At 45.8% G+C, this 23823-nt stretch overlaps 1 protein-coding gene across 8 annotated transcripts in view; it reads left to right on the top strand.

The window, feature by feature from the left end:
• CAMK2B (calcium/calmodulin dependent protein kinase II beta) overlaps window positions 1–23823 on the top strand; it is a 304019-nt gene that overhangs the window by 198098 nt on the left and 82098 nt on the right. For 6 of the 8 annotated variants that reach the window (XM_072633743.1, XM_072633738.1, XM_072633739.1 and 3 more), the window contains exons 4-5: window positions 5468–5522; window positions 13078–13143. In XM_072633743.1, the coding sequence (XP_072489844.1) occupies window positions 5468–5522; window positions 13078–13143 (121 nt within the window). Of the gene's footprint in view, window positions 1–5467; window positions 5523–13077; window positions 13144–16726; window positions 16800–23823 lie in introns of all 8 variants that reach the window. The other 2 variants (XM_072633744.1, XM_072633745.1) reach the window with 1 other exon arrangement.

Here is a 23823-nt window from a genome sequence, read left to right as displayed (position 1 = left end):
ATACAAAGCTGCTCCACTGTGGCTAGGGCATTCTTCTTGGGGCCTGTAATTCCTAGTGTATGATAGGTGAGGGGCAGAGGACATTCAGCCCGAATTCCTGCTCACTGGCCCAAGCAGATGCTTTCCCAGCTAAACAGTATTATCTCAGAACTACACGGAAGGGAAGGGTTGTGAGAAGGAGGACGCTTCCCAGCCAGTCAGAAATGAGGACGTGAGGTGGAAGGCAGCAAGAAAAGGGGACAAAGCTCAAAGCACAGCTGCCCATTGGTGTTTGAAATAAGTGGATGTTCTGGAGGTCTGGGAGAGGAGCTTTTTCTTCCCAGTAACCCTTGCACTACCAGCAGCAACATCCCAAACAACACAGTGATTTGGGGACACCTGTTTGAGAACTGGATCCAGATCACAGCACTGGAGCCAGAAGGGGACAGCCTTAAGGTCATCTCATCCAGCCGTCTCCCTGCTTATAAATGGGGAAACTGAGGCCTGTAAAGTGACTTGTCTGAGATCACATGGGTAGTAAGTGGCAGAAGCAGGATTTGATTTCAGGTAGGGAAGATTTGATTTCAAGCTCCAGTGGACCTTGCATCCTCTACCTCCCCATCCTCCCTGGCTGGGTTGAACCACCTGGCTGAACTTTGTAGTTATCATGTAGATGGGATATTTTTGTCATCCGCCTGGCAGTGGCAGCTCTTGAAATGCCACAGGTGGCAAGATCTAGATAGGAAGCCCTTACATGGTGAAGCCCATGGCATGATGGCTAAATGGGATGGACTTGGCATCAGGTTTGGTAAAAACCACGCAACAAACACTAGGCCCCATAGCATAATAGAATCACACGTTAGTCCTGATTGTGGGGCTGAGAGCTACCTCCAAGGCCTTTTCCTGCAACCCATCCCTGAACCAGAAAGCCCTCCTTGAGGGGGAGTGCAACCTGTCTCCCCTTCCATGTTAGGATGGCCCTAATTTGTCCAGAGTGATAATACTTAAATCAACAACTTCACTGGGTTATAGAAAGGCTCACTTGAAATGATGTCTGTTCAGGTGCTTTGCAAACCTTAAAGTGCCACATGTTTATATATGTGCACTATTATTATCGATCAGCCAATTAGCAAACATTTATTAAGCACCTACTATGTGCAGTCACTGCTCTGAGTTCTTATGATACAAGTACAAAATTGAAGCCACTCTTTCCCCTAAGGAGATTAGAGTCTACTGAAAGATGCAGCATGTCATAGGTTGCATTATCAAAAGGGTCCCTGAATATAAAGCAAGGACCACTGCCTCCCTCTGTAGCTCAGGTTACCTTGGATCCGTTCTATATACCTGTATGTATGGGTTGTTTCCCCTGGTAGAATTTAAGCTCCTTGAGGCCAGGGACTATTTTCCTTTTATCTTTGTATCCTTGGTGCTCAACGTAGTGTTGGGCACATAGTAGGCACTCCAAAAAATGTTTGTTGCTTAGTTAGAGAAATCACAAGAGACAGAGGGCTGTGACTGTAACCATTTGTCCTAGGTAGGGTGTTGCCTTAGGGCCTGGATCTCTTGATAGTATAGATTAGTAAAGCCTCACATTTATTTAATACTTCGAAGTTTATAAAGCATTCTCCTTGAGCTAACAGTGTGAGTGGTAACCATTATTATCATCCCCATTTCACAGATTCAGAAACTGAGGTTCAGAGAGCAGAAACTGCCCACAGCCACATAGCTAGAGAGGACTGGAGCTGGATTTGAACTCAGCTCCTGTGACTCCAAGTCCAGCGCTCATTTCTACTCCACTAGAAGTTCCCCACCTTTTCCGTCATGAGGACCCCTTTTTAACATCCTGTTAGAATTAGGAGGGCCCTATAGGAATACACTACTGATACGATAGCTTCCAAGCTCTCAATAGTGGGCTTCCCACAAACAGATAATAGACAGAATTAACTCAAAACCAAGGGATTTACAAAGATGATGCTAACATTGTACAGTTGTATTAGGTTGTGGATAGTCTTGAACGCCAGGAAAAGGCTTTGGAACTTTTCTTGGTGGACCCTATTGAGTTACGGAAGATCTGTGATACTTGTCCTTCTCTATCAGTCTGAGGATTATGAGCTTGGGATCAGAAACCTTCCTTCTTAGACACCACACTGCAGCTAACTCCAGTGTGCCGGCTTCTTAGCACAAATCAAGCTAAGTAGATCACCTGGGGACTGTCCTCTTCCTAGCAATATCTGGGTCCAGGACACTGAGAAATAAATTGTCAAAAAAGAGGTAGGGAGCTAGAAAGCAGTCCCTTGGAAGAGCATGGGGATGATTAACTCATGTTCTTCTCAACCTCTCAGTAGCATCTCTTTCCTTCTCTTCATGTCTGCATTCTAAGTGACCTCTTTCCAAACCCTTATTTGGCCCTGGGGAAAACCCAGGAACTGGCAGGGAATGTAGGAATCTTTGACTTGGAAAGGATTGAAATGGTCATTTGCTCTGACCTTCCCACCCAGGGCAGAATTCCCTGCTGTAGCAACCCAGACAGATGGACGTCCAGCCTCTGTTCGGGTTATCTCCAGGGAAAATGTGCTTGCTGCCTCTGGAGGCAGCCAATCCGTTACTGGAGATCTCGTTATTAGAAAGGTACCCCTCCCCCTTGCTGAGTCAGAATCCACCTTCTTCTGAGTTCAAGAGCACAAGTGGTTCGAGACAGCCCTCCGTTCTTAGCTTCCACCCTTTGGGAAGTGATGAGTCAGCTAAACAGGGGTGCCAATTCCAAATGAGGGGGGAAAGAGATGGACTCGGACGCCACTAACAGCACATTTCCAGAATAGCCAGGTATATTTGGTTACAAGGTCAGAAGGCAAACATAGTCTGCTTGACTAAATCCCAAACATTTTTCATCGGAAGAAGAGAAGGAGTGAGGGGGCTAGCTGACCTCGCTGCTGTGCTTATGATTTTCCTTTGTTATCTTATTACCCCGCCCCCCACTCGCCCCACCACTATATCCCACATGGATGGTGGCTGGGCAAAAAAGTCTCCCAGCTCACCAAATACTCCCAAGTCCAGGTGACTCAGCTAAATGCCACAGTGAGCACTGTGACCTTGGTTCTGGAGTCAGAGGACCTGGGTTCAGATCCCTCCTCTAAGAGTTACTATCTCTGTAACCACGGGCAGGTCACTTGCCCTCCCTGGATCCTCAGCTTCCTCAACTGTAAAACATGGCATTGGACTAGGTGGCCTCTGAGGTCCCTTCTACCTCTCTGTCTGTGATCCTACAATTTTCTGCCATGTCTAGCTTGTTGGGAGTCACCTAAGGAAACCCCAGTATTCCCTTATATCTGTGGCTGGTCAACTTTGGACCCTTAGGACAGTGAAGGAGGTAGGCAATAGTGTTGACAGGTCAGTTGTCAACCTTTAGCATTAGAGCTGGAAGAAGTCTTAGGGGTCATCTTGACCAGCCACCTTGTGTTATAGATGAGGAAACTGATGCCCAAAGGGCTGAAGGAGCTAACCTAAAGTCACACAAAGGAAAGCAAATGATGGTAACTGAAGAGAGAAGGGAGGGTGAGGAAAAGCATTGAGAACTCCAAGGGCCACCTCTTACACAAGTCCTTCCCTGATCTCCCCAATTGTTAGGATTCTCTGCCCTTTCCCCGCCAAAAATTATTTTGCATTTACTTTGTATATCTAATATATAAGCGCTGGGACTTAAGGTGGCCCATGTTCAATATGATCTGGGATCTGGCCTGCCCTGTTTCTGGGGAGATCACTCTTTCTACTTTTGTTGGGAGCAAAAAGAAGCCTGTGGCTGACCCCTCAGACCTTCTCTCTGCTATTTCCAAGAGAGTTATTGGGCTAGAAAGCTCTCTATCCACTACAGGTTAAATAATTGCAGTCTAGAGGTATGATGCTGTTTGTGGGGTTCAGGATAAAAGCCACTTTCCCTGTTTGCCCCAAAGGGAAGGGCAACAGTGAGCTTACTCTTGGCCAGCCTAGCTCCTTACCACAAACACTTATTATGAAAAAGACAATTATGGTTATCCAGCAAACTTCTTTATTGAAGCAAGTCATAAGCAATTATTAGTGAGATGATAGAACACAGAAGAGTCAGTGGTTCTTCCACTCTGAAGCATGGTGAAATCTGAACCCACCCAAGGACAGAAAAATCTCACCAAGAAGTTCATCCTTAACAGTCCCTGGGAACTGTCTGGTTTTCCTCACATGCCTGTACCTCTAAGGGGGGCTTCTATTTGCCATTCAAAGTCTGTGCCTTACCTCTCATTCGTCTTTCTCAGGCTGGACCTCTTTCTGAAGTCTTCGAAGTCAAACAGGATTCATATCTCTCTCATATCACCTGTGTTGTGGGTTCAGGTTCACCTCAGGTCCCTCCACCGTCAAGTCACATCTCTCTGTACGTGTGCAATGTATAACAGGATTGTCCTTTAAGGAATTGCCTGAGACCACCTGGGTAGGAGTATGACACATATCTTTTGTATTTTCTTATCTGTGTGCATACATATTCTTCCAACCCTCCCCTGCCCCTGCTTCTGACTTTGTATCTCTAGAGCCTAGCACTGTGCCTTTTACAAAGTACGTGTGTAATGATTGCTGGTTCAGTTGAATTGAATGATGGGTGAAAGGAAAGTGGCTACAGGAGTGTGGATAAAAATTCCAGGATCTTTGTCTGGGACCACTGGGAATTCATTCTCCTTGAGTGACAATTCAGTGTTCTTTATGAAAAGTACCTGGAAATATGACACCTACTAATAGGTAGAGTTCCATGTCCTAAGCTGGTTGTTCATGGAGTTTATTTGTGGTTGTATGAAGGAACTGAAACTTAGCCTTTTTCTGGACCAGACCTCTACTGATCCTCACTCTTTTTCTGGTCCCTCTCACTGGAACCTAGAGATCTTATAAGGAAAAGTGGGTCTTCCATAGTCATAGTTTTACAGCTGAAAAGGACTCCAGAGGCCATATGTGGTAGTGGTAGCCTGGTGCAATGGAAAGATTTGGAGTCACAGGAGCTGAGTTCCCATCATGACTGCAACTTATTAGCTGTGTCACCTTGCACAAATTGCCAGACCTCTCTTGGCCTCAGTTTCCTCATTTGTAAAATAAAGAGTGACCTTTAAGATGTAGCTCTGAATCTACTGTGGGATTGGTCCAACCCCCTCATTTTACAGATGAGGAAACCAAGTCCCAGAAAGGCCTTATCTTTTATTGAATGACTAATAAGTAGCAGAAGCAAGAATTGACTGCATACCCTGACTCCGAATCAGGCCATTTGGCTTTCTTGTCACTGCATCACACAGGGGTCGTTTTTCAGGAAGGCCCTGCTGCCCTTGGGTGTCACCTGCTCTGGGATCGCGGTCCTCTTCATCAGGGGCTGTGCCTGGGTTCCTCTGGTGCGTCTCCTTGGCAGGCCAGCCAGCTCCAGCACTGAGCTACTTGGGTGATGGATTGTTCGCCCTCATGTGCCCTATATCTTTTGTTTTCACAGTTCGTCTCCATGACAGCATCTCGGAGGAAGGCTTCCACTACCTCGTGTTTGATCTGTAAGTATGGGAGAAAGCTGTTTGAAGCTGGGGGTGGGTGGGGTTGGAGGGGGTGGTCCCAGGGGTGCTCGATCTGAACTCTGTGGTGACCCCGGAACTCACAGGCAGTTACTCCTCCCTTATCCCAGCTCCTTCCCTTACTGCATAATAAGCTTCCACAGAACAGGCAAGTCAGGGCTCTATCAGGCAAATAGGAGATGTGATGATGACTCTTTAGAGAGTGATTGCTGCTTCTGGGGATTGGTTTTAGATCTTTCCTATATTTCTGGTTGGGCTTTCTGGTCCAGTGGGCAAGAAGGAATCTCTGGTCTCTTCCCTCACTCCCTCCTACCTTCTGCCCACCCCCAGTGCTCATCCCCCATTTCTCTCTTGCTGCCCATCTCTTCCTCTCTCCTCTTCCTCCCTGTCTCCTTCCTCTCTTCCCTCCCTGCCCCTGAGGACTGGATCTAACCCTGACCACTTCACTCCCAGCCCCCAAACCATGCTCCCCCTTACTTTCCCAGATGTATTAAGATTACAAAAAAACAAAAACCATTCTGGACTTTGAAAGAGAAAACTCTTTTTTAAAAAAAAAACAACAAACCTGTCCTTTTGCCTTCCTTTTTGTGATGTGGAATAGAGAATGCCAAAAACCTCTGGCCTCACTCTGAGCTGGGTGCTGAATACCTTGCTCCTCAGAGGAAAAGATCAGCAGAATCTTATTCCCAACTATTTCCTGGTCAAGAAATGAGTGAGAAAAGGAGCCAGCAACAAAGGCCTACTGACAACATTTCTCCTTTTCTCCTCAATTATAGGTTTAGAGCTGAAAGGGCAACCTGAGGTCACTTAGTCCAACTTGTTCATCTTATAGATGAGAAAAGTAAGGCCTACGGGTCGTTTGCCCACTGCCACACAGCTAGGGCTTGGCAAACGTAGGATCAAAACCTTTGACTCCCAACCCAGCACCTCTCCCGTGACACCAAGCCACCTTTCTTGATCCTGGCTTGTGCTTGGGTGGGTGCTGTGCCTTCTAGCGGGAAGTGTGTGTGTGCAGGTGTGCATATGGGGGCTGTGCCATGGAGAACAACTTGTTTGCCCCAGCCTGAATGAGCATCTGGGGGCTGGTGAGGAGGCACTCAGCTGCCTCTCACTTCCTGCCAGATATAGAAGCTGGGCGATCTTATCTCCCCCTGCTCCCTGACAGCGCCTGTTAACCAGCAGGCTATATTTAGCTGTTCTGTGTGAGTCAGTGGTGCACTGAGACCCTGGAGTGGGAGCCATGTAGACCTCGGCATGTCCCTGCACAGCCCTGCCTTGATTCGCAAAGAAGGAGGGGAACCTCCAGACCACTGGTGCAGGAGGCAATGGCTGACTCCCTGCATCCTGTAGCTGTACTTTCACTGGACTTCTCCTTCTTCCCCACCCCCACACATTTGGTGGGTTATGAATTGAAAAGAAGCTGCTAGAGAGGCTAACATTAGCTCTCTATTTCCAAAAATGCTTGTTGCCCAAGGCAGTGGGAAGTTGTAGGTATTAGGAGCTCACATTAATGTGGGCCAAGGCTACACGGATTCAGGCTTGCACCTTTGGGCTCCTTGGGCAAAAGAAACAGAAATTGCTACCAGAATCAATCTAACTTCAATCTTAATGTACCCTTTTTTGGACTAGATATTACCTAAGGGTGGGGTGTGTGTGGGGGGGGTGGGGTGGGGTTGAGACAGACAGGCAGACATCTATGCTTCTCCTAAGACCTTGGTTATATGGAGGCATCAGGAAGGGGATAAGGGACCTTAGAAATCATCTAGTCACAACCTCTCATGTTACACATAAGGAAACTGAGGCTTGGTGACCTTAAGTGATTTGCCCAAGGTCACAGAAAGGGAGTAAGTGGATGAGCAAGGATTTAAACCCAGGTCCCCTTGACAACAAATCTAGTGTTTGCCTTGCTTGCTGCCTGAGATTCTGATCATTAAGGGGTTTGAGGTGCTGGGTCACCCTTCTGAAGGTGGTCCTGTCAGACAAAGGAACACCCAGACGATACCCAGACCTTTGCCCACATTGTTGCTATGGGTCCCCAGTTTTCCTGTAGCAGCTGGCCTCTCTGGTTGGGGTCTGGTTCTCGCTTGTTTTCTTTCTGGTTCTTGCAGAGATGCTGTATCTGGTGCACAGTTCCTCAAAGGAGAGAGTTGGCCTAAAAGTCGAGGAGGGAGAAATGTCCCGGGAGTTTGGGTTTGCAAACAAATGGCTGCAGATATTTTTGGTGCAGAGAAGATGGGGGATGCTGGTGGGCGGGGGCAAGCAGGAATGGGGACTGTTGCTGCAGAAGGGCTTGTTCTTTGAGATGACAGAGCAGAGCACGGTGAGGGGGCTGCGGGTAGGAGGGAGCCTCTGACAGGCCTGGATAGAGTGGGGAGGAGAGAAGGAGGGGGCCTAATGGGATGGGGCATGCAAAACACAAGGCAAGGGGAGCTGGCTCCTTAGTGCTGTAATGGCACTGAAATCATAAGATCCAAAATAACCCTATTACCCCAGTTCCACTGGACCCCAAAGAAACTCTTAAAGGGATATACCCCAGACATGTCAGCATATTTCTAGGAGATTGTGACATTGAAGGATAAGATGAGGAACACAATAAGGATGAGGAAGTTGTTAGCTGTGGAGGCAGGAATGGGGGTTCAAAGTCAGGGGATGTGAAGCACCAGTGATAGAGTTAAAAAAAAAACAAAACAGTATACCTTCCACCCCCACATCTAGACTAGGTTGGCTCTTCTTCCAAGAAGCCCTTGAAAGGAGTCTTGAGTTTGAAATAGAGGGGTTTATGTTATTCAGGGCGGCCAGAAGGATAGGATCTGGTTTGGTTATGACACCCCTATTGTGATTTCAAATGACCAGGGAAAATCAGAATCAGCCTACTTCCCTGGGGTTCTTAGAGTCTGGCCTTGGCCTAAAATATTCCACATCAGCATCAAGGACACATCAGAATAGCAGGACTCTGTCATGTCAGGAGATAAAACTGTGGGGATGGGAAGATGTAGGAAGATGCAGGCCATGTCTCTAATCTCTATGGTGCTGGGATCCTTGAGGAAGTACCCTGTTGCTCTGGCCTTCTAGGACCCAACCCCATGGTCTGTGGGGAGGAGAAGTCAGGTAAAGAAACGCAGGAACTCTCAGAACTCCCTGTATCAGCTTGAGAAGCTTGCTGATGGGGTGGTGGTGGGGTGTCCCATAATGGCAGGACTTTGACTTTTATCGTATCCCTAATCCTTCACTTCTGTCTGAGTGGGGAAGGGCCAGGGGTGGGTCAAAGGGCTAAATAAGGGCTATTCCAGTGGTCTCTTCCTCCTCTCCTCAGCAAAATCACACAATCATCATTTTAGAGTTGGAAGGGATTTCAGCCTTAACCTGAAAAGTTAGAGCATAACCAACAAGAGAGCATACATCTTCAGCATCTTCAGCTCCTTAAGGACATAGGGGAGAGTTGAGGACACTAGGGGGAGCAGAAAAGATTGTCCAGGGAGGGTAACTCCAATATTTCCAAATAGGCTTCCAGCCAGAGAAAATGTGTTACTGTGGAAGAGGCACCAAATTTGTAGTCAGAAGAGCTGGGTTCATAACCTGGCTCTGCTGGGTAACTTTGGGAAAATCACTTATCTCTCTTTGGATCTCAGTTTCCTCATCTATAAATGAAGTAGAGTTGGACTAGTGACCTCTAAGATTCCTTTTAGCTTCCCAAAGTAGCCCATTCCACATATGACAACTCAGATGGTTAGGACATTTTTCCTGATGTAAGCCTAAATTTGCCTTTTTGTACCTTCACCTTGGGACCAATGGGCAGAAGCTGCAGAGATAGACTTGTCTAGTTCTGGTCTGCAAAGAGATTTCTTTTGGCTCCCTTGGGCATAGCCCAGAGAGGACACTGGCAATGGGTCTATACCTCTGGAGTGTAGAGACATTCCTTCCCCTCAGTGTTCCCCTTTTCACTTGCTCCCAATGGGATGCCTTTACAGAATGGGGCTTGCTGAGTCTTGCTTGATATGCTGCTGCTTTGAGCCTGGCTTCCCCCAGGGTGGCCCAGGAGTCCGTGGAGGCCACAAGGCATTTGGCAGTGTCTAGATGGTGCCCCACAGGAACTCAGGAGGCTGGCACCTATGTCCCTGCCATCCTTCCTATCCTGTCCCTAGAGCTATCATGGCATCAACAGAATCCATAGCTTGAGATCCAAACCTTCAGTACTGAAACACACAAAGGTCTCTCAAGAATTCCCATTCCTTCCCAGGTATTTACAACCTTAACCTGAGGTTCTACCTGGAAGGAGGACTGAGTCATAGGGGTGGGGAGAGGGTTAAGCTGCGGCATGAACGTCCTGAATCTGCCATCTGGAATTAGGTCTCTTCCTCAGCCTGGACTGGCAGGGCTCCTGGCTTTCCCTCAGCAAACAGCCTGAGGGAGCTCAGGGAACAGGTGGGAGGGGGGCTGTTTCTAAGTAAGCCTTCGCTGGTAGGCTATCCTGCCTCATTTTGGACAGTGTGCTCATGAGACAAAACAGTAGGGGAAGGATAGAGAAGGAAGGAGAGAGTGGAATGAGCAAGGCAAAGCCAATTTGGTGAAAAATGGCTTATACGAAAGTACATTTCAATCCATTTTAGAGCATGAGACTGTGTATGCAAAGATCAGAGTCCCACATGGAAAGATGTAATGTCCAGAGGTCATGGGCATAGGAGCACATAGCCTGAGCATACCTGTCCTTACAATCCCAGGATTTTCCTACAAAAGGAGCTCTTTCAGTTGCTGGGGGAAAAATCCTACTCTGCCATATGGAATTTTTACCCCACAAGATCTTGCCATCAGCACCCCCTCCCTGTTGCCACAAAGCTGTTCCATATGGTACACCCAGAACTCTGCCCTAACCTAGAGTAACCAGGTCCTGAGTAAGGGAGTACAGGTAAGTTGGTAGATACCATGCAGTCTGAAGCCCATGGATTGAACAAGGGTCCCTGCCTAACCTCCACCCAATGGCTGTTTTGGACCCTCCTGGCTTAGAGTGAATGTCAGTAGTAACAGTTTCTCTTCCAAACAACAACCCGGAGGCTCCTGTGCCTCCCATCCCATCGTGATTTATCTATTTATTTTTTTATTTTCTATTAAAGGGGCCATCCCCCTGACTACTTTTTAAAGAGGCCTATTCACTGAATGGGAATTACCTCACTTTAAGTGAGTACCTGAAAAAGGCTTAGCCTAAAAGGTCAAGGTCTCCCACTGCATCCTGGTCCATCTCCAGTCATCCTGAGGAATATCTGGTCACTGAATCCAGATTGCTCAGGAGGAGAAAGTGAGGCTGGTGACCTTGCACAGCCCTCCCTCACTCAAAACAAAGTCAAGTGCAGGTTGTGTCATTATTTCTGTGATGTCATAGTCCTCTTCGAAAATGAAGGACAAACACAACAAAATTGGGCTGCTAGCCTTTGAGTACTCTGTGATGCAGAGAAATGAGCTCCTAGTGAGCCAGGGAATAACATTCTTTGTGCCTATCCTGATCTGGTTTCTGACTTCCCATTCCACTCTTCATCCCTCTTGACCTAAGCAAGCCAGAAACAGAAGCAGCTGGGAGGAAGACGGATTTATTATAATGAATAGGATCCCAGGGTCACAGAAACACAGGATTTTGGATTTAGACAAAGATCACCATTAAACATACCTGATAGGTGGTCAATCCACTCTCTGCTTGAAGACCTCTGATAAGGGGAGATCCTGTGAGTTAGAGTGGGCTGAAAATGGAATGGACTCTGGTGATAGAAGGGCTGAGATTCCTGTCGCTGGGGCACACTAAAGCAACACTTCATTAGTGGTTAGATTAGGTGGCATTTTTTCAACCCTTCAGTTCTGGGATTTACTGGGTAGGGTACAGATGCCATTTAGGGGAACCTGTTCAGGACTCACCTCGGTCCCTCCAGACAACTGTTTCCTGCCCTGGACTGATGTGCCTTTTGAAGTTATCACTACTGAATTGATCAGGCAATGATGTAAGGCCTTCTGAAGCACAAAAAAGCAAGCCAGATGTGGCTCCATAACCCAAGGGAAGGGAAGCATATGGACAGGCTATTGTGAACAGGTCTATATTCACTAGTTGTTGACATTCAGGATTTTTACCCAGCTCCACTGTTGAGGGCACTCTCTGTTCTCCTGAAAAGGCATGGTCTCTGCTTCTGCTTCCAGGGAGCAGCCAATAACTGAAATGTAATGGGAGGGGATGGGCAGAGGTCTCTGGCTCTGTTCCTTCTGGCCACACACTTTAGCTGCATACCATGGAGTGGGCAGCCTCCCCTTTCCCCCTTATGGCTCTGGATCTGAAAGTCCTGAAGACCTGAGCAGTCCAAGCCAAACACTTGGGTTCTGGCGTTTTGATCCTGCAGCAGACTCTTGGCTTCAGGGGGAGTGGGTTATCAGGATTCTTCTCCAGGGGTCCTGACTCTGTGATGGCCCTAGCCCTAGAGAATCAGAGAATCACAAAGTTGGAGGGCTAGAGGCACTAAGAGAAGGGGCACCAGGCTTGTAGTCAGGAACAGCTGGGGTAAAACCCTGCCTTTCATACTTACTAGCTGTGAGACTATGGAAAAGTCACGCACCTTTATGAGTCCTAGTTTTTCTCATCAGCAAAATGAAACCATAATTCTGGAGTTAGGAGGCTAGATTGAGAAAAAGCAGTCTGCAAACTGTGTAAATATCAGATTTTATCTCTTTTGAAGCTTACCTGCTAATTATAGATCACACTAATATAGACTTTAAGGTTCACAATACATAACTTTATATACCTCATTTCATTTGAGTCTCACAGCAACTCTAGGAGGTGGGAGTTACTATTATTTTTCCAGGTGAATCTAGAGCCCCTTCCCTTCCCACTCTATTTCTTTCTTACTTCATTGTTGAATAGGTTGAGGTCCATAGGGGTTAAGTGCTTAGGGTCACAGTTACTAAGTGTCTGAGATGGGATTTGAACGTAGTTTTTCCTGATTCTATGTTCAGTGCTTTGATCTACCATTCCATGCTGCCCTCTTCAGCATCCAAGACAAGGGGTCCTCCAGCCTCTACTCAAAGGCCTCCAATGCCAGATAACTTGGTACCTTGGCAAGGTAGCCAGTCCACTTTTGGAGAGTTCTAGTTGTTTGGAAGTTTTTTCCTTTTAATGAGCAGAAATCCAGCTCTTCGTGAATTAGGATCATAGATTTTGATCATGTAGACCTTCTGCAAGATGATTTACTGATTCTGTGGTTTCTCTCTTGTCCCAAATGACCTCATATCTATTTTGGTTCTGTTTTGTTTTTCCTGTATCTGTGCGTCGTGTCTCCCTTGATAGAATATAAGCTCCTGGAGGGTAAAGCCCATTGCATTTCTGTGTTTGTATCCACAGTTAATCTTCTGTGGCTGGACGGGATAATCAGTTAGGTTTGGATGGAGCTTCGAATGCGTCTGGTCCCAGCCTCTCATTAGCTCCTGCTCTTTCTGAAGCACAGCATGTGCAGCCTTTGGTCCCTGTGAGCCTAATTCATATTTCTTTCAACTGTTTTACCTTCTTTTCCAGGGTCACTGGTGGAGAGCTTTTTGAAGACATTGTGGCAAGAGAGTACTACAGTGAAGCTGACGCCAGGTGAGTCTGGAGCCCCTTACCTTCCCATTCTTCCTCCTGCCCACTCTTCCTCTCTCCCCACTCCCCCCACCTCCCTCACCCACCTTTCTTTCTGTTTCCTCAATCCCATACTGGCTATACCTGTGCAACATTAACCCATTCATAACCTGGGCAGAGGGGCTGGGTCACAGGAAGCCTTGATTCACAGCCAAGGTTACCAGCATGGCTGCTACTGCTAGGCTCAGAGCCAAGGTCCTCGTGTCCCCAGCTGTGATTCTGAAAACCCACCTGGCATTTATAGGCAACCTCACCCCCGATAACAAGCACATGCCCGGTCCTGGATGAGACTCTTAGAGAAGGACGAGGGAATTCTTGTCCAGTGTTTGTGTGCTGATGGGAGTGGGGACCAGGGCTGTCAGGAGCAGAGCTTCTATGTCAGCCCTCCAAGACTGAGCCCTTGGATCCAGGACTGGGAGGGGTCTTCCCTGGAACCTTCCCTGGACCAAGAAGGCCCAAGGCCCTGTTTGATTGCTTTTGCCACTGGATTGTTTTCAGTTAGTATCTCAGTCTAGCACCTGGGGGACATGAACTACTCAACAGCAGTTGAAATGTAGCTGACGACAAGAGCAGGAATATCTTCCTGACTCGGGCACAGGAAAAGAAACTAAGGGAAAGACTGGCCAAGCAAGAGAAAGAGGACCAAGCCTTGAGTCCTAGCTCTGCTACCATTTACTTAGCACTTTCTATGTGCCAGGCACTGCGCTAAGCACTTTATAGTTAGTTCCATTGGATCCTCACAGCAGCCCTAGCAGGTAGCTGTTATAATTATCCCCATGTTAGAGATGTAAATGACTTTCCTAGAGTCACAGAGCTAGTAAGTGTGTGAAGTCAGGCTTGTACTCAGGTCTTCCTGACTCTGGGCCACCTAAGTACCTTACTAGCTGTGTAACTTCTATCAAGTCATTTCCCCCTCTAGGCATCGGTTTCCCCTTCTGTAAAATGAGGGGAATGAATCAAATGATGTCTAAGGCCCCCTTTAGATCAGTGCTCTAAGTCTGTGAATCTTGGAGAAGTTGTAGTAGCTAGGTGTGGTACTTCCTAAGGGAAGTTTCTTGGGGGCAGGTAACCACCTTGCAGCCTCAATGGGCTAGCGGCACAAAGGGTTGGGTTGGTCCCCAGGAGTTATAACTCCAGTATTCCCAAGTATGTTTACAGACAAGGTCCCATCAGTACTAGGGCTTCAGGGTTGATCTTCTTAATAAAGGATCCCTGGTGCCAGAGAAAAACCCAAAACACTCTTGGATTTGTAGATAGAATAAAGTGCTGATGATAGGGAGAATACAAAGTGGGCAGTGAACCTTGGGGCAGAAGGACTAGCCTCACCCCCAAGGGCATCTCCGGGACCCTGCCCCAATCCCTTACTTTCACTCTTACCCTGGGGCTGAGAGCCTTCTATCTCCAAATACTAAATGGGATACATACCCAGATAAACAAAGAAGGCTGCAACCCTCTTCCCTATTCACTGCAAAAGCCAGGTTTTGGGGTGGGAAACCCTGGGCAAGAATCAGATTCTCCAGTCACCTGTGCTAATAAATGACTATTTCTACCCACTTAATATCCCCAACCCAGTGCCATTTTAGGAAGAGGCAATGTGTGAATAAGAGAGAGGTGTGGATATCTTAGTTTCAGCCTACAGGAGTGATGTGGGCAGTAGGGGTGGAGGTGTGGTTGACCCTTTTTTCTCTTTCTCCCAATACTTTGGATCTTATTTAACTTCTTTGTAAAATTAAGGGGTTGTACTAGATGCCCTCTGGGGTCCCTGCCAGCTCTGACTTTCTGACTCTGGGACCCTTCCATCATTATTAAGCAGCCTTTTCTCAGCGGTAGTAATCATTAAATTCAACTCAATTCAGCAAGCATTTATTAAATGCTTACTGTGTACCTCATGACAGGCAGGGGAAGTAGATAGAGGCTGACCCCAGCATCAGGAGGGCCTGGGTTCAAGTCATGCCTCTGAGACCTACTGGCTACACGACCTTGGGAAAATTACTTAACCACTCAGTGTTCTAGGAATCTTTCTAAGACTATATAGCATCTACAGTTGCTTATTACCTTTGGTACAGAGAATTTCTTCACTTTAAGTTCCTGGTGAGATCATAGATCTGGAGGCAAAAAGGAAAAAGAGAAGAAAAGAAAAAGAAAAAAGTGCCAAGGACTAGGTGCGGTGCCAAGCATATACTATGAGAGTCTGTTTTCCCATGGATTTGGAATTCTTTCCGATAATGCTGATCATAACTCATCCAAGCCTGATTGTCCTGTTGTGCCATAAAACAAAGGTGCTAGGGATGTAGACAAAAGTTAACAATGCTTGCCCTCAAGGAGCTTACTTTCAGCCCCATAGAGACAGTAAAGGTTGATCCTTGCAACAACTTTGGGAGATTATTCTTATTATTATCATCCCTATTTTACAGATAAGGTAACTGAGGCAGATTGAGGTTAAGTGACTTGTCCATGGTTGCCAAGCTAGTAAGTGTCTGAGGAGGGATTTGAACTCCTGTCTTCCTGAATCCAGACCCAGGAGTCACAGTTGGTCTACTGTGCCAACTCTATGGAAAATGGGGATAATAAGACATGTCTTGCCCATCCACTCCCCTCATAGGGCTTTGGTGAAGGAGTGTGCTCCTCAAAAGTCATCCAGGGCCTATTTGCATATATTCTGTGCTGGGGAGAATCTCAGTGTGTGGTGTGCCAGGCTTGGCATCAAGCTGAGTGAACAACTCAGGAGGGTCGCTAGTACTATAACTTTGAAGTGAGACACTTCTGACTGGTGCCGGGAAGGCCTGTGTCCTGAGACACTTGAAACCAAGCATCCAGGTGGAAGAAGGACAATCCCTTCAGCTCCCTAACCAAGGGCTGTGCGCAGTGCCTGGCACATAGCAGGCACTTACTAAATGTTTCTTGATTGATTGGCTTGACTCTTCTTGTTGGCCCAGAGCTCACCTGCCCTCCGTGTTGGATCCCAGATGCACTTTTGGTCTTGAGTTCCTCCCCCCACTGTCTCTCTAAGCCTGTCCTCTCCCTCCCCTCAGTCATCAGAGGTTCCCATCTCCCCCTACCCCTCACCATTAACAGCCATCTGCACACACCTTGTGATAACACCTGTGGTCTCTGAGCTTTCAAAACATTGTTTCTCTCCTTTTCTCGTTCCCCCATATCCACCCTCCCTCCCTCCCTGCCCCTTCCCTGTTTGTCTCTCTGTCTTCTCACACTTCTCCCTTTGGGCCCCTCCTTGCCACTTTCCCTTCACCCTCTTCCCCCTTTTCCCTTTGGCTTCCTGAACTTGTTTCCTCTTTGGTGTGTTGTTTGGGTTCCTTCTGTTCATCTCTTATTGCCTGCTGTTCCTCTTTGGTTCTCCCTCTTCCTCCTCCTCTTCCTCCCTGTGTGGGGACCTCCCTTCCTTCTTGCCTTCCCTCTGGGGGCATCCTCTCTTCCCCTCTCTCCTGCTCCCCTCTCCCTTCCCTTCCCAATCCTCTTCTTCTTTCTCCTTGTCCTCCTCCCTGCCTGCCTGCCTGCTCCCTCCCCACATCCCTATTTTGTTTTGCAGTCACTGTATCCATCAGATATTAGAAAGCGTAACATACATTCACCACTATGCCATTGTACACAGGGACCTGAAGGTCAGTATACTCTCCTCCCCTGCTCACACCCTTGGGTGGGGAGTGCTTTTGCTATCACCACCAGAGCTGAGCCTGTCAAGGATGGAAACGCCACATGGGGCTGCTGTCAGAGGGAGTGGGGAGTGGGGGTGGGGCCAGGGGTTTTGGTGGGGTGTTATTGGAGCCAGGCATGCATGTGCTAGAAGTCAAGGCTTGGGTCAGGCGAGTCCCCACCCTCTGGTGCACATGGCTGGCTCCCCTCACTCATTCTCCTCTTGAGGGAGGCCAACAACCACCAGGAATATCAACCCAGGTGCCTTCTTAACTCCTTAAGCTTAACACCATCCCCCTTCAGAGAAGTGATGAAAAGGAAACAGCAGCACTAGCCATTCTTTATTCATTCTCTCTCCACTTTTCCTCCTTCTTTCTTTCCTTTTTTATGTTTATCTCTTTCTGGTTCTCTGTTTTTTATATGTCTTTTTGATCTGGAGACAACTCCATCCCACATGGTTCAAGTCTGACCTTTTATGCTTACTTCTCATATGACTTTGGGTAAGCAATTTAACCTGCCTGGGTCTTTGCCAGAAATCAATGGGCATATATCCACAGTGTCCTGATCTCACAAGTACCACAACATTACTGCATAGAAAGTGAATTGGTTGGATTAGCTGGCCTCTGAGATTCCTTCCAACTGTAGATCCATGATCCTATATATATGTGTATATATACATATACATATATAAAACACCAGGGGCCTCTAAATAGCTGAGTCTTCTTGCCTGGGGAGTCAAGAACTGACTGCCATGTGGGATGATGGGTCACCAGGGAGTCTGAGGCTTGAGAAGGTATGCTTCACACCTAGGGAGCAAGGAGGGTTAATTAAAACAAGGAGATCCATCTTAAAACTCAAAGCCCCCCAAGCCTACTTTCTCCTCTCAGTCTTTTGCCTATCCCAGAGCTCCTTGGGGTCCTTTGGTGCTGGTTCTAACTGTTCTAAGTCAAGGCTCGATTTTTGAGATAAACTTCGCAAGTGAAAAAACTTCTTTGTCTGGTTTCAGGGAAATCTTTTCAATCTGCAGGGTCTAGGGATCTTCTGTGTGGTGTAGTACAAAGAAAATGGGTCTAGAATTGGAGAGCCTGGGATTGACTCCCAGCTCTGCAATTGACACTTGAGCAAGACACTTAAGTTCTCTGGGCCTTAGTTTCCTGATCTGGGAAAATAAAAGGTTTAGAGTAGATGGCCTCTAAGGTCTCTGAGGACTCTGCATCTACGAGCCCATTAGCCTATGAGCAACACACTTTTGGGAAAGGGGTAGATGGCCTTTGGCAGAATCCAGTGCCATATCTCTGCCTCCTTAGATTTCCTCCTAAGGGGACCATAAATCCTAACTATTGCGGTCTTTGGTCTGAGTGAGCTGAAACCCAATGTGCGGTGCTCTGTGAAGCTAAGGCAGAAGGGGGAGGGGCAGTCCTGGGGGTTGGGCACCAGAACCTGGACAGTTGGGTTATAAACTGATCCATGTCTTTATTGATCATTTCAGGGTTGAGCTTCATAGAAATGGGGCAGGGAATGGGACTGGAAATGGCAGGGTGGTGTTAGGATGGAGTTCTTTTATTTGGGATTTCCATCTTAGAGTCTTAGGGCAAAGTGCAAGCCACAGTTACTCTTTTTAGATACAACTGTGTCATCAGTGATCGCCACATCCCTAGGCAAATAGTAGAGGATACTCAGGGGAGGTTGACTCGGGGGCTCTGGGTTGGTATATCCATTGGGTAGCATGCTTATGGCTCCAGGTATCTACATAAAAGCACATACAGTATAGGTGACTTTACATTTTAATAGAAGTAAACAAACAGAGCTGCATATATTACTTACATCTTTGTGGGGAGAGACTCATGTCTAGGATATTCAGTTCGGTTCAGTTCCATTATCTGTTGCACATAAGACACTGCCCTAAGTGCACAAAAGCAAATGAAAGTAGTTCCTTCCCTCAAAGAGCCTATATTCTACTAAGAGAAACAGAGGGAAACACTCTTCAAACAAATAAGTAAATGTTACATAAAACAGAGAAGGAGAGAGTCTTGATACATAGGGAGATTAAGAAAGCTTTCCTATGGTACATGAGCTATGCCTTGAGGGAAGCTAAGCATTTCTTTAAAAGATACTTGCTTTCCCCAGAATGGGTACCCCCTCCTCCAAAGAATGCTTAACCCCCTCTCTACCTCCATAGTTGCTTTTTGTGAGTTGTTGTGGGCAAAACAAATCCTCTTAAGATTAAAATCCTGTCTCTGTCACTACCCGTGTGACCTTGGGCAAATCATTTAACCTTCCTGGTCCTCGGTTTCCTCATTTGTAAAAAGAGGAGGTTGGATGACCTCCAGGTTCCCTTCTAACCTAACTCTATGGTCTTATGAACTTCTAGAAGGGTTACCAAGTTTAAAAATTTAAAAACAACAGCTAATAGTGTGTCAGAATGAAGTAGCCAGAGTCTACAGTAAAAGCCTAGATGAGCTAGTCCAATGCTAGTCAGTTGGTAACCCCATCTGGGTTGATGATGATGATGATGATGATGATGATGATGATGATGATGATGATGATACTGATACGCCTCTTTGAATGAGCTAAGCTGGTCCTTGTAGGACAGGCCAATACTCAGGATTACTAGAACCTGTCACAGTTTATATTCACACAATTTATATATTATATACAGCAGAACCTTTAAGAACCCAGGATCACCATGGGCATCAGAAGAAGACTTTAGTGGAAGAACAGAGGGATATAACTTGTTCAGAAGAAATAAATTTAGAAGGAGGTGGGGCAGGAAGTAGCCCTGTGCATAAAGGTGTGTGCTGGTACCAAGATTCATGAGCAAGAATTGAGATGTGGTCAGGCAGAATCAAAGTGAAGCTAAAAGGAGGGAAGAACAGGAAATGTTCTGGTTGTGGGAGCATACAACGTGAAGTTTAATTCGATTTGACACAGATTGAATGTCTACTGCATGCACATGCTGCCCTTTCTCAATGAGGAGGTGGATAATCCTTCTTAATACTTTGAAACTTTGATGGACCCGTGATCTCACTGCCACAAGTAAACCCCCCAACAATGCAGACAGCTACCCCTCCATGCCTACATCTTCTGCCACTCTTGCCTGGGTCCTTCTGTAACATGGCAAGGCCTTCCTGTAGAACTTCTGACATGTGAGACTGTCCACTGATTATCTCACACTCTCACTATGGGATCAGTTTATCTTTTTCTTTTCTGGTTGTATATCTCTCTGATGAAATCTTTTTTGTCACTTCTGATGCAAAATTTCTCATTTGTAATATATTGTAGCCATATTGCACCTACCATGGGCCTCTCTACTGACCTGTGGGTGACCCTCAATTTTAATCATTCAGAGGTTATTTTATTCTGTGACTCACAGCCACACAACATCACTGTAAGGCTGTAATCAGAAACATCAGTCTTTGTTCCAAAGCGAAGTTTGAGGTCATTAAAAAAAAATTGCCCAGTTTCCCAAAGGAAATCCAATCTATTCTTCTACTCCTGTTCAGTGCTGGACTCCTGCTCACTATCCATGCCCAGTGACTGTCTAAGGTATATGTACTAATGGACCAACTCTATGAACTGTCCATCCAACCTCATATCCTTATGTCATATACATTATGAAACTAACCAAGAGGCATAATACAATAGTGAGGAGGGACTTGCGGATTCCAGACACCTGCTAGAAGTCTCATTCTCCTAAAAGTATAACATCTGGTAAAATTTGTTGACTTGCCCTACTGACAATTTAATCTTGGGAGGTGGCAAAAATAGGGAGGAGAACTATTCCTCTAGGCATAATCCTGTCCAACATGGAGGAAATGATTAGTGATGAGAAAGTGGCAAGAACCCGAGGAAAACATGGTTCTGTTATCTTGAAATTCATAACAGAGAGACAAGAGAATACTGAACATCCTGAAATGGTCTCTTAGAAATTAGATTCCAAAAAAATTCAGAGCAAATTGAGGTATGAGCTTCTAGCTAGGGACTCTGAAATCGGTATATGGCTCAAGGTATTTACGCTCTGATGAGCCCAGATCTCTGAAATGACACGCTTAAAGGGTGGAAGAAGAAGGCTTTAAAAATCTGGATGAATGCAGAATGCTAGGACAAGACCAAAATGATGTCAAGGAGAAAGTAGAGTGTGACCTGAGGCTTGCAAATGATTCTAGAAATCCAACAACAAGCAGAAGAGGCTATTTTAAGCAGTTTGGAGCAAGAAGAACAAAGACGAGATAGACCTATTGTTGAGGGAAGATGTAATGTGAAAGACGCAGAGAGCAATTAGGGCCATTCAACACCCAGCTTCCTTCTCTCCTTTCCAGCAAGAAGAAAGGGGGAAAAGTAGCACCAAAAGGACTTGGCAGCCAAAGGTAGGAAGAGAAGCCAAGAGAGGGATCTTTAAATGAGCTCTCATTGCTAGCCTCAAATGGGTAATACCACTGAAACTCATGGATAGGGTCTCTTAGCTGTTGTCAGTAATTTTCAAGAGATCGGGTGGTATAGGAAAGATATCAGAAGACTGGAGAATGTTGTACTGTTTTTCAAAATGGGGGAAAGTTTCCTGTCTGGAGGCAACTAGGTGGCACAATGGATAGAACTATGGTTCTGGGGGCTGGAAGACCTGAGTTCAAATGTGACTTCAGACACTTAATAGTGTGTGACTCTGAGCAAGGAGTCACTTCACCTCAGTTTTCTTATCTATAAAATGGAGCTGTTGAGAGTGCCTACCTCTCAGGGTTGTTATGAAGATCAAATGAAATATTATTTGCAAAGTACTTAGCACAATTTCCGACTACTGTGTTTCTTTCCTTCCTTCTTGTCTGGAAATTACAGATTTCTAAATTTATTGTCATTCTCTGGTAAAATTCTAAAAGAGATTACTCCAGAAATAGTTTGTGAGTTTTTAGAAAAGAATTCTGAGGTCACTAGGGACCCCTGTGAGTTTCTAGAGATCAAGAGTAATATATGTCAAAGCAAATTCATGGGTTTTTTTTGGATATAGTTTCTAAATTTACAGTTCACAGGGTGCTAGTGATAAAGTAGATCTAGGTTTCAGAAAGAAAACAAGCAAAACATTTTAGCAACATTTCCTCTGAAGTGGATAAAATAATGAAATGTCTAAATCCAGGCCTTCAAGGAGGATTCAGAGCATCTTGAACAGCCATACCTTCCATAGCCGATGATGTCATCTTGATGTCATGCTAGGTGCTTGTCTCTAGTGGAGTACCACAGGACTCTGACCTTGGCCCCTATCCTGTTCAACATTTTAATAGCTTAGAGAAAGACACAGGCCTTTTTATTCAATCTAATTCACCAAACATTTATTGAGTGGCTACTATGTGCACTAAGTCCTGGAGATATAGAGACAAAAACCATAACAGGCCCTTTCCTTAAGGAGTTTATGTTCTATGGGTAAGCATTCTACATAATTGCCCCCATTTATAGAATTCCTAAAGCTAAAAGAAGGGATAATATGATTGATGACAGAATTAAAATTTAAAATTTTCTCAATAGCCTTGATGGCTGGGATTAAAAAATTAAGTTAACTTAGATAAATGCATAGTCTGACCTCTCTCTTTTAAAAAAAAGAAGTCAGTACCTGAGTGGGCAGGGTTGTGAAAAACATAAGGATGGGGATTTTAGTTAACCACAAGCTAAATAAAGGTGGAGTTGCTTTCAAGAGACTGAAACGTTTTAGACTGTTTTGTTGTAGGAGCAGTTGTCCAGATCAAGAGGAGTAGTCATAGCTTACCTGTGTTTTACAATGGGTCAACCACATCCAGAGAGCTGTGTTGATTTCTGGAGCATGACAGTTTAGATGGGTCACTGACAAACTACATCATAGCCAGAGAAGGCTGAGCAGGAGGAATCTAGAACCATCTAAAGGAATGGCTGGAGTAACTGGGTCGCTCAACTTGCAGAAGAAAAGACAAAGGAAAGCTAGTGATAGCTTTCTTCCATTGATTGGAGGGTTTGTCCCAAAGTTGATTCATTTGGCATTGTTTAGAGGGCAGAACTAGTTCTAATGGTTGGGGTCGCGGGGCAGGGGAGAGTTGATAACTCTTAGATCATAAACTTGATTAAAAAAAGAACTATAACAAAGTAAAATGGGCTAGAGCTTCCTGAGCTAGTAAACTTCCCATCACTGAAGCTGTTCAAGCAGAGATCGGTGAATTCCCTGTTAGAGCTGTTTTAGTAGGTGTTGTAAGCTACAGTTATCTCTTCCACATTATAACTTTCCGTGTTGCAGTTTTGATACATCATGGGTTGGGCTAAGAAATTAAATGGAGAATTTTGGGGGGGGGGGAGTTTTGTGGAAGCTGCTGATGACACGTGAAGGCCAGCAGATGACACAGAAAAATTCAGAAATGCATAAAACATATATGTATATAATATATATAGTATTATATAATGTCAACTCAAATTTTACATTAAGGTATTAGAAATGTCCCATAAAAGAAAAAAAGAAAAAATCCAGCCTTCTTCTCTGGTATAAAGGGATGGCCAAAAAATTGTACTCGAATTTTCCAGATGGCGGGGCCACTGCATCCCCTAACCCCCGTGATATGTCCCTTGTCAGTGGTAGCAGCCAGGTGAGAACAGGATGGGCTGGGTGGGGTACTAGGTTGCCAATGCCTTGGAGTATAAGATGCGAGAAGAGGCAGGGCAACGATGAGAGGTAAGAAGGCTGCATGTAACATGTAACAAGAGATGAAGCAGCTGCTGGGGAGTTATTTAGGGTGGTAGCATGAAAGAGGTCCAGACTTGGGCTTCCAGGGATCCCTCACATCTCTTCCTGGGTATAAAAGGGCAGAGAAACCATATTTAGTCATTGTCAGGGAAAGAAAATCTTCTGTCAATATTCAAGCTGATATTGCCAGTGGTAGATGGTCTGGTAGAAGGAGTATGGACTTTGAATTGAGCTTTGAATTCTGACTCTGACTCTTTCAGCCTGTGTGACCTTAGGCAGGCTATTTTCCTTCTCTGGGCCTCTCT

The sequence above is a fragment of the Notamacropus eugenii genome, chromosome 1 (genome assembly GCF_028372415.1).
Source record: "Notamacropus eugenii isolate mMacEug1 chromosome 1, mMacEug1.pri_v2, whole genome shotgun sequence".
NCBI classification, from domain to species: domain Eukaryota; kingdom Metazoa; phylum Chordata; class Mammalia; order Diprotodontia; family Macropodidae; genus Notamacropus; species Notamacropus eugenii.
Note: the sequence above shows the minus strand (reverse complement) of the source record. Positions and strands in the feature narration are given on the sequence as shown.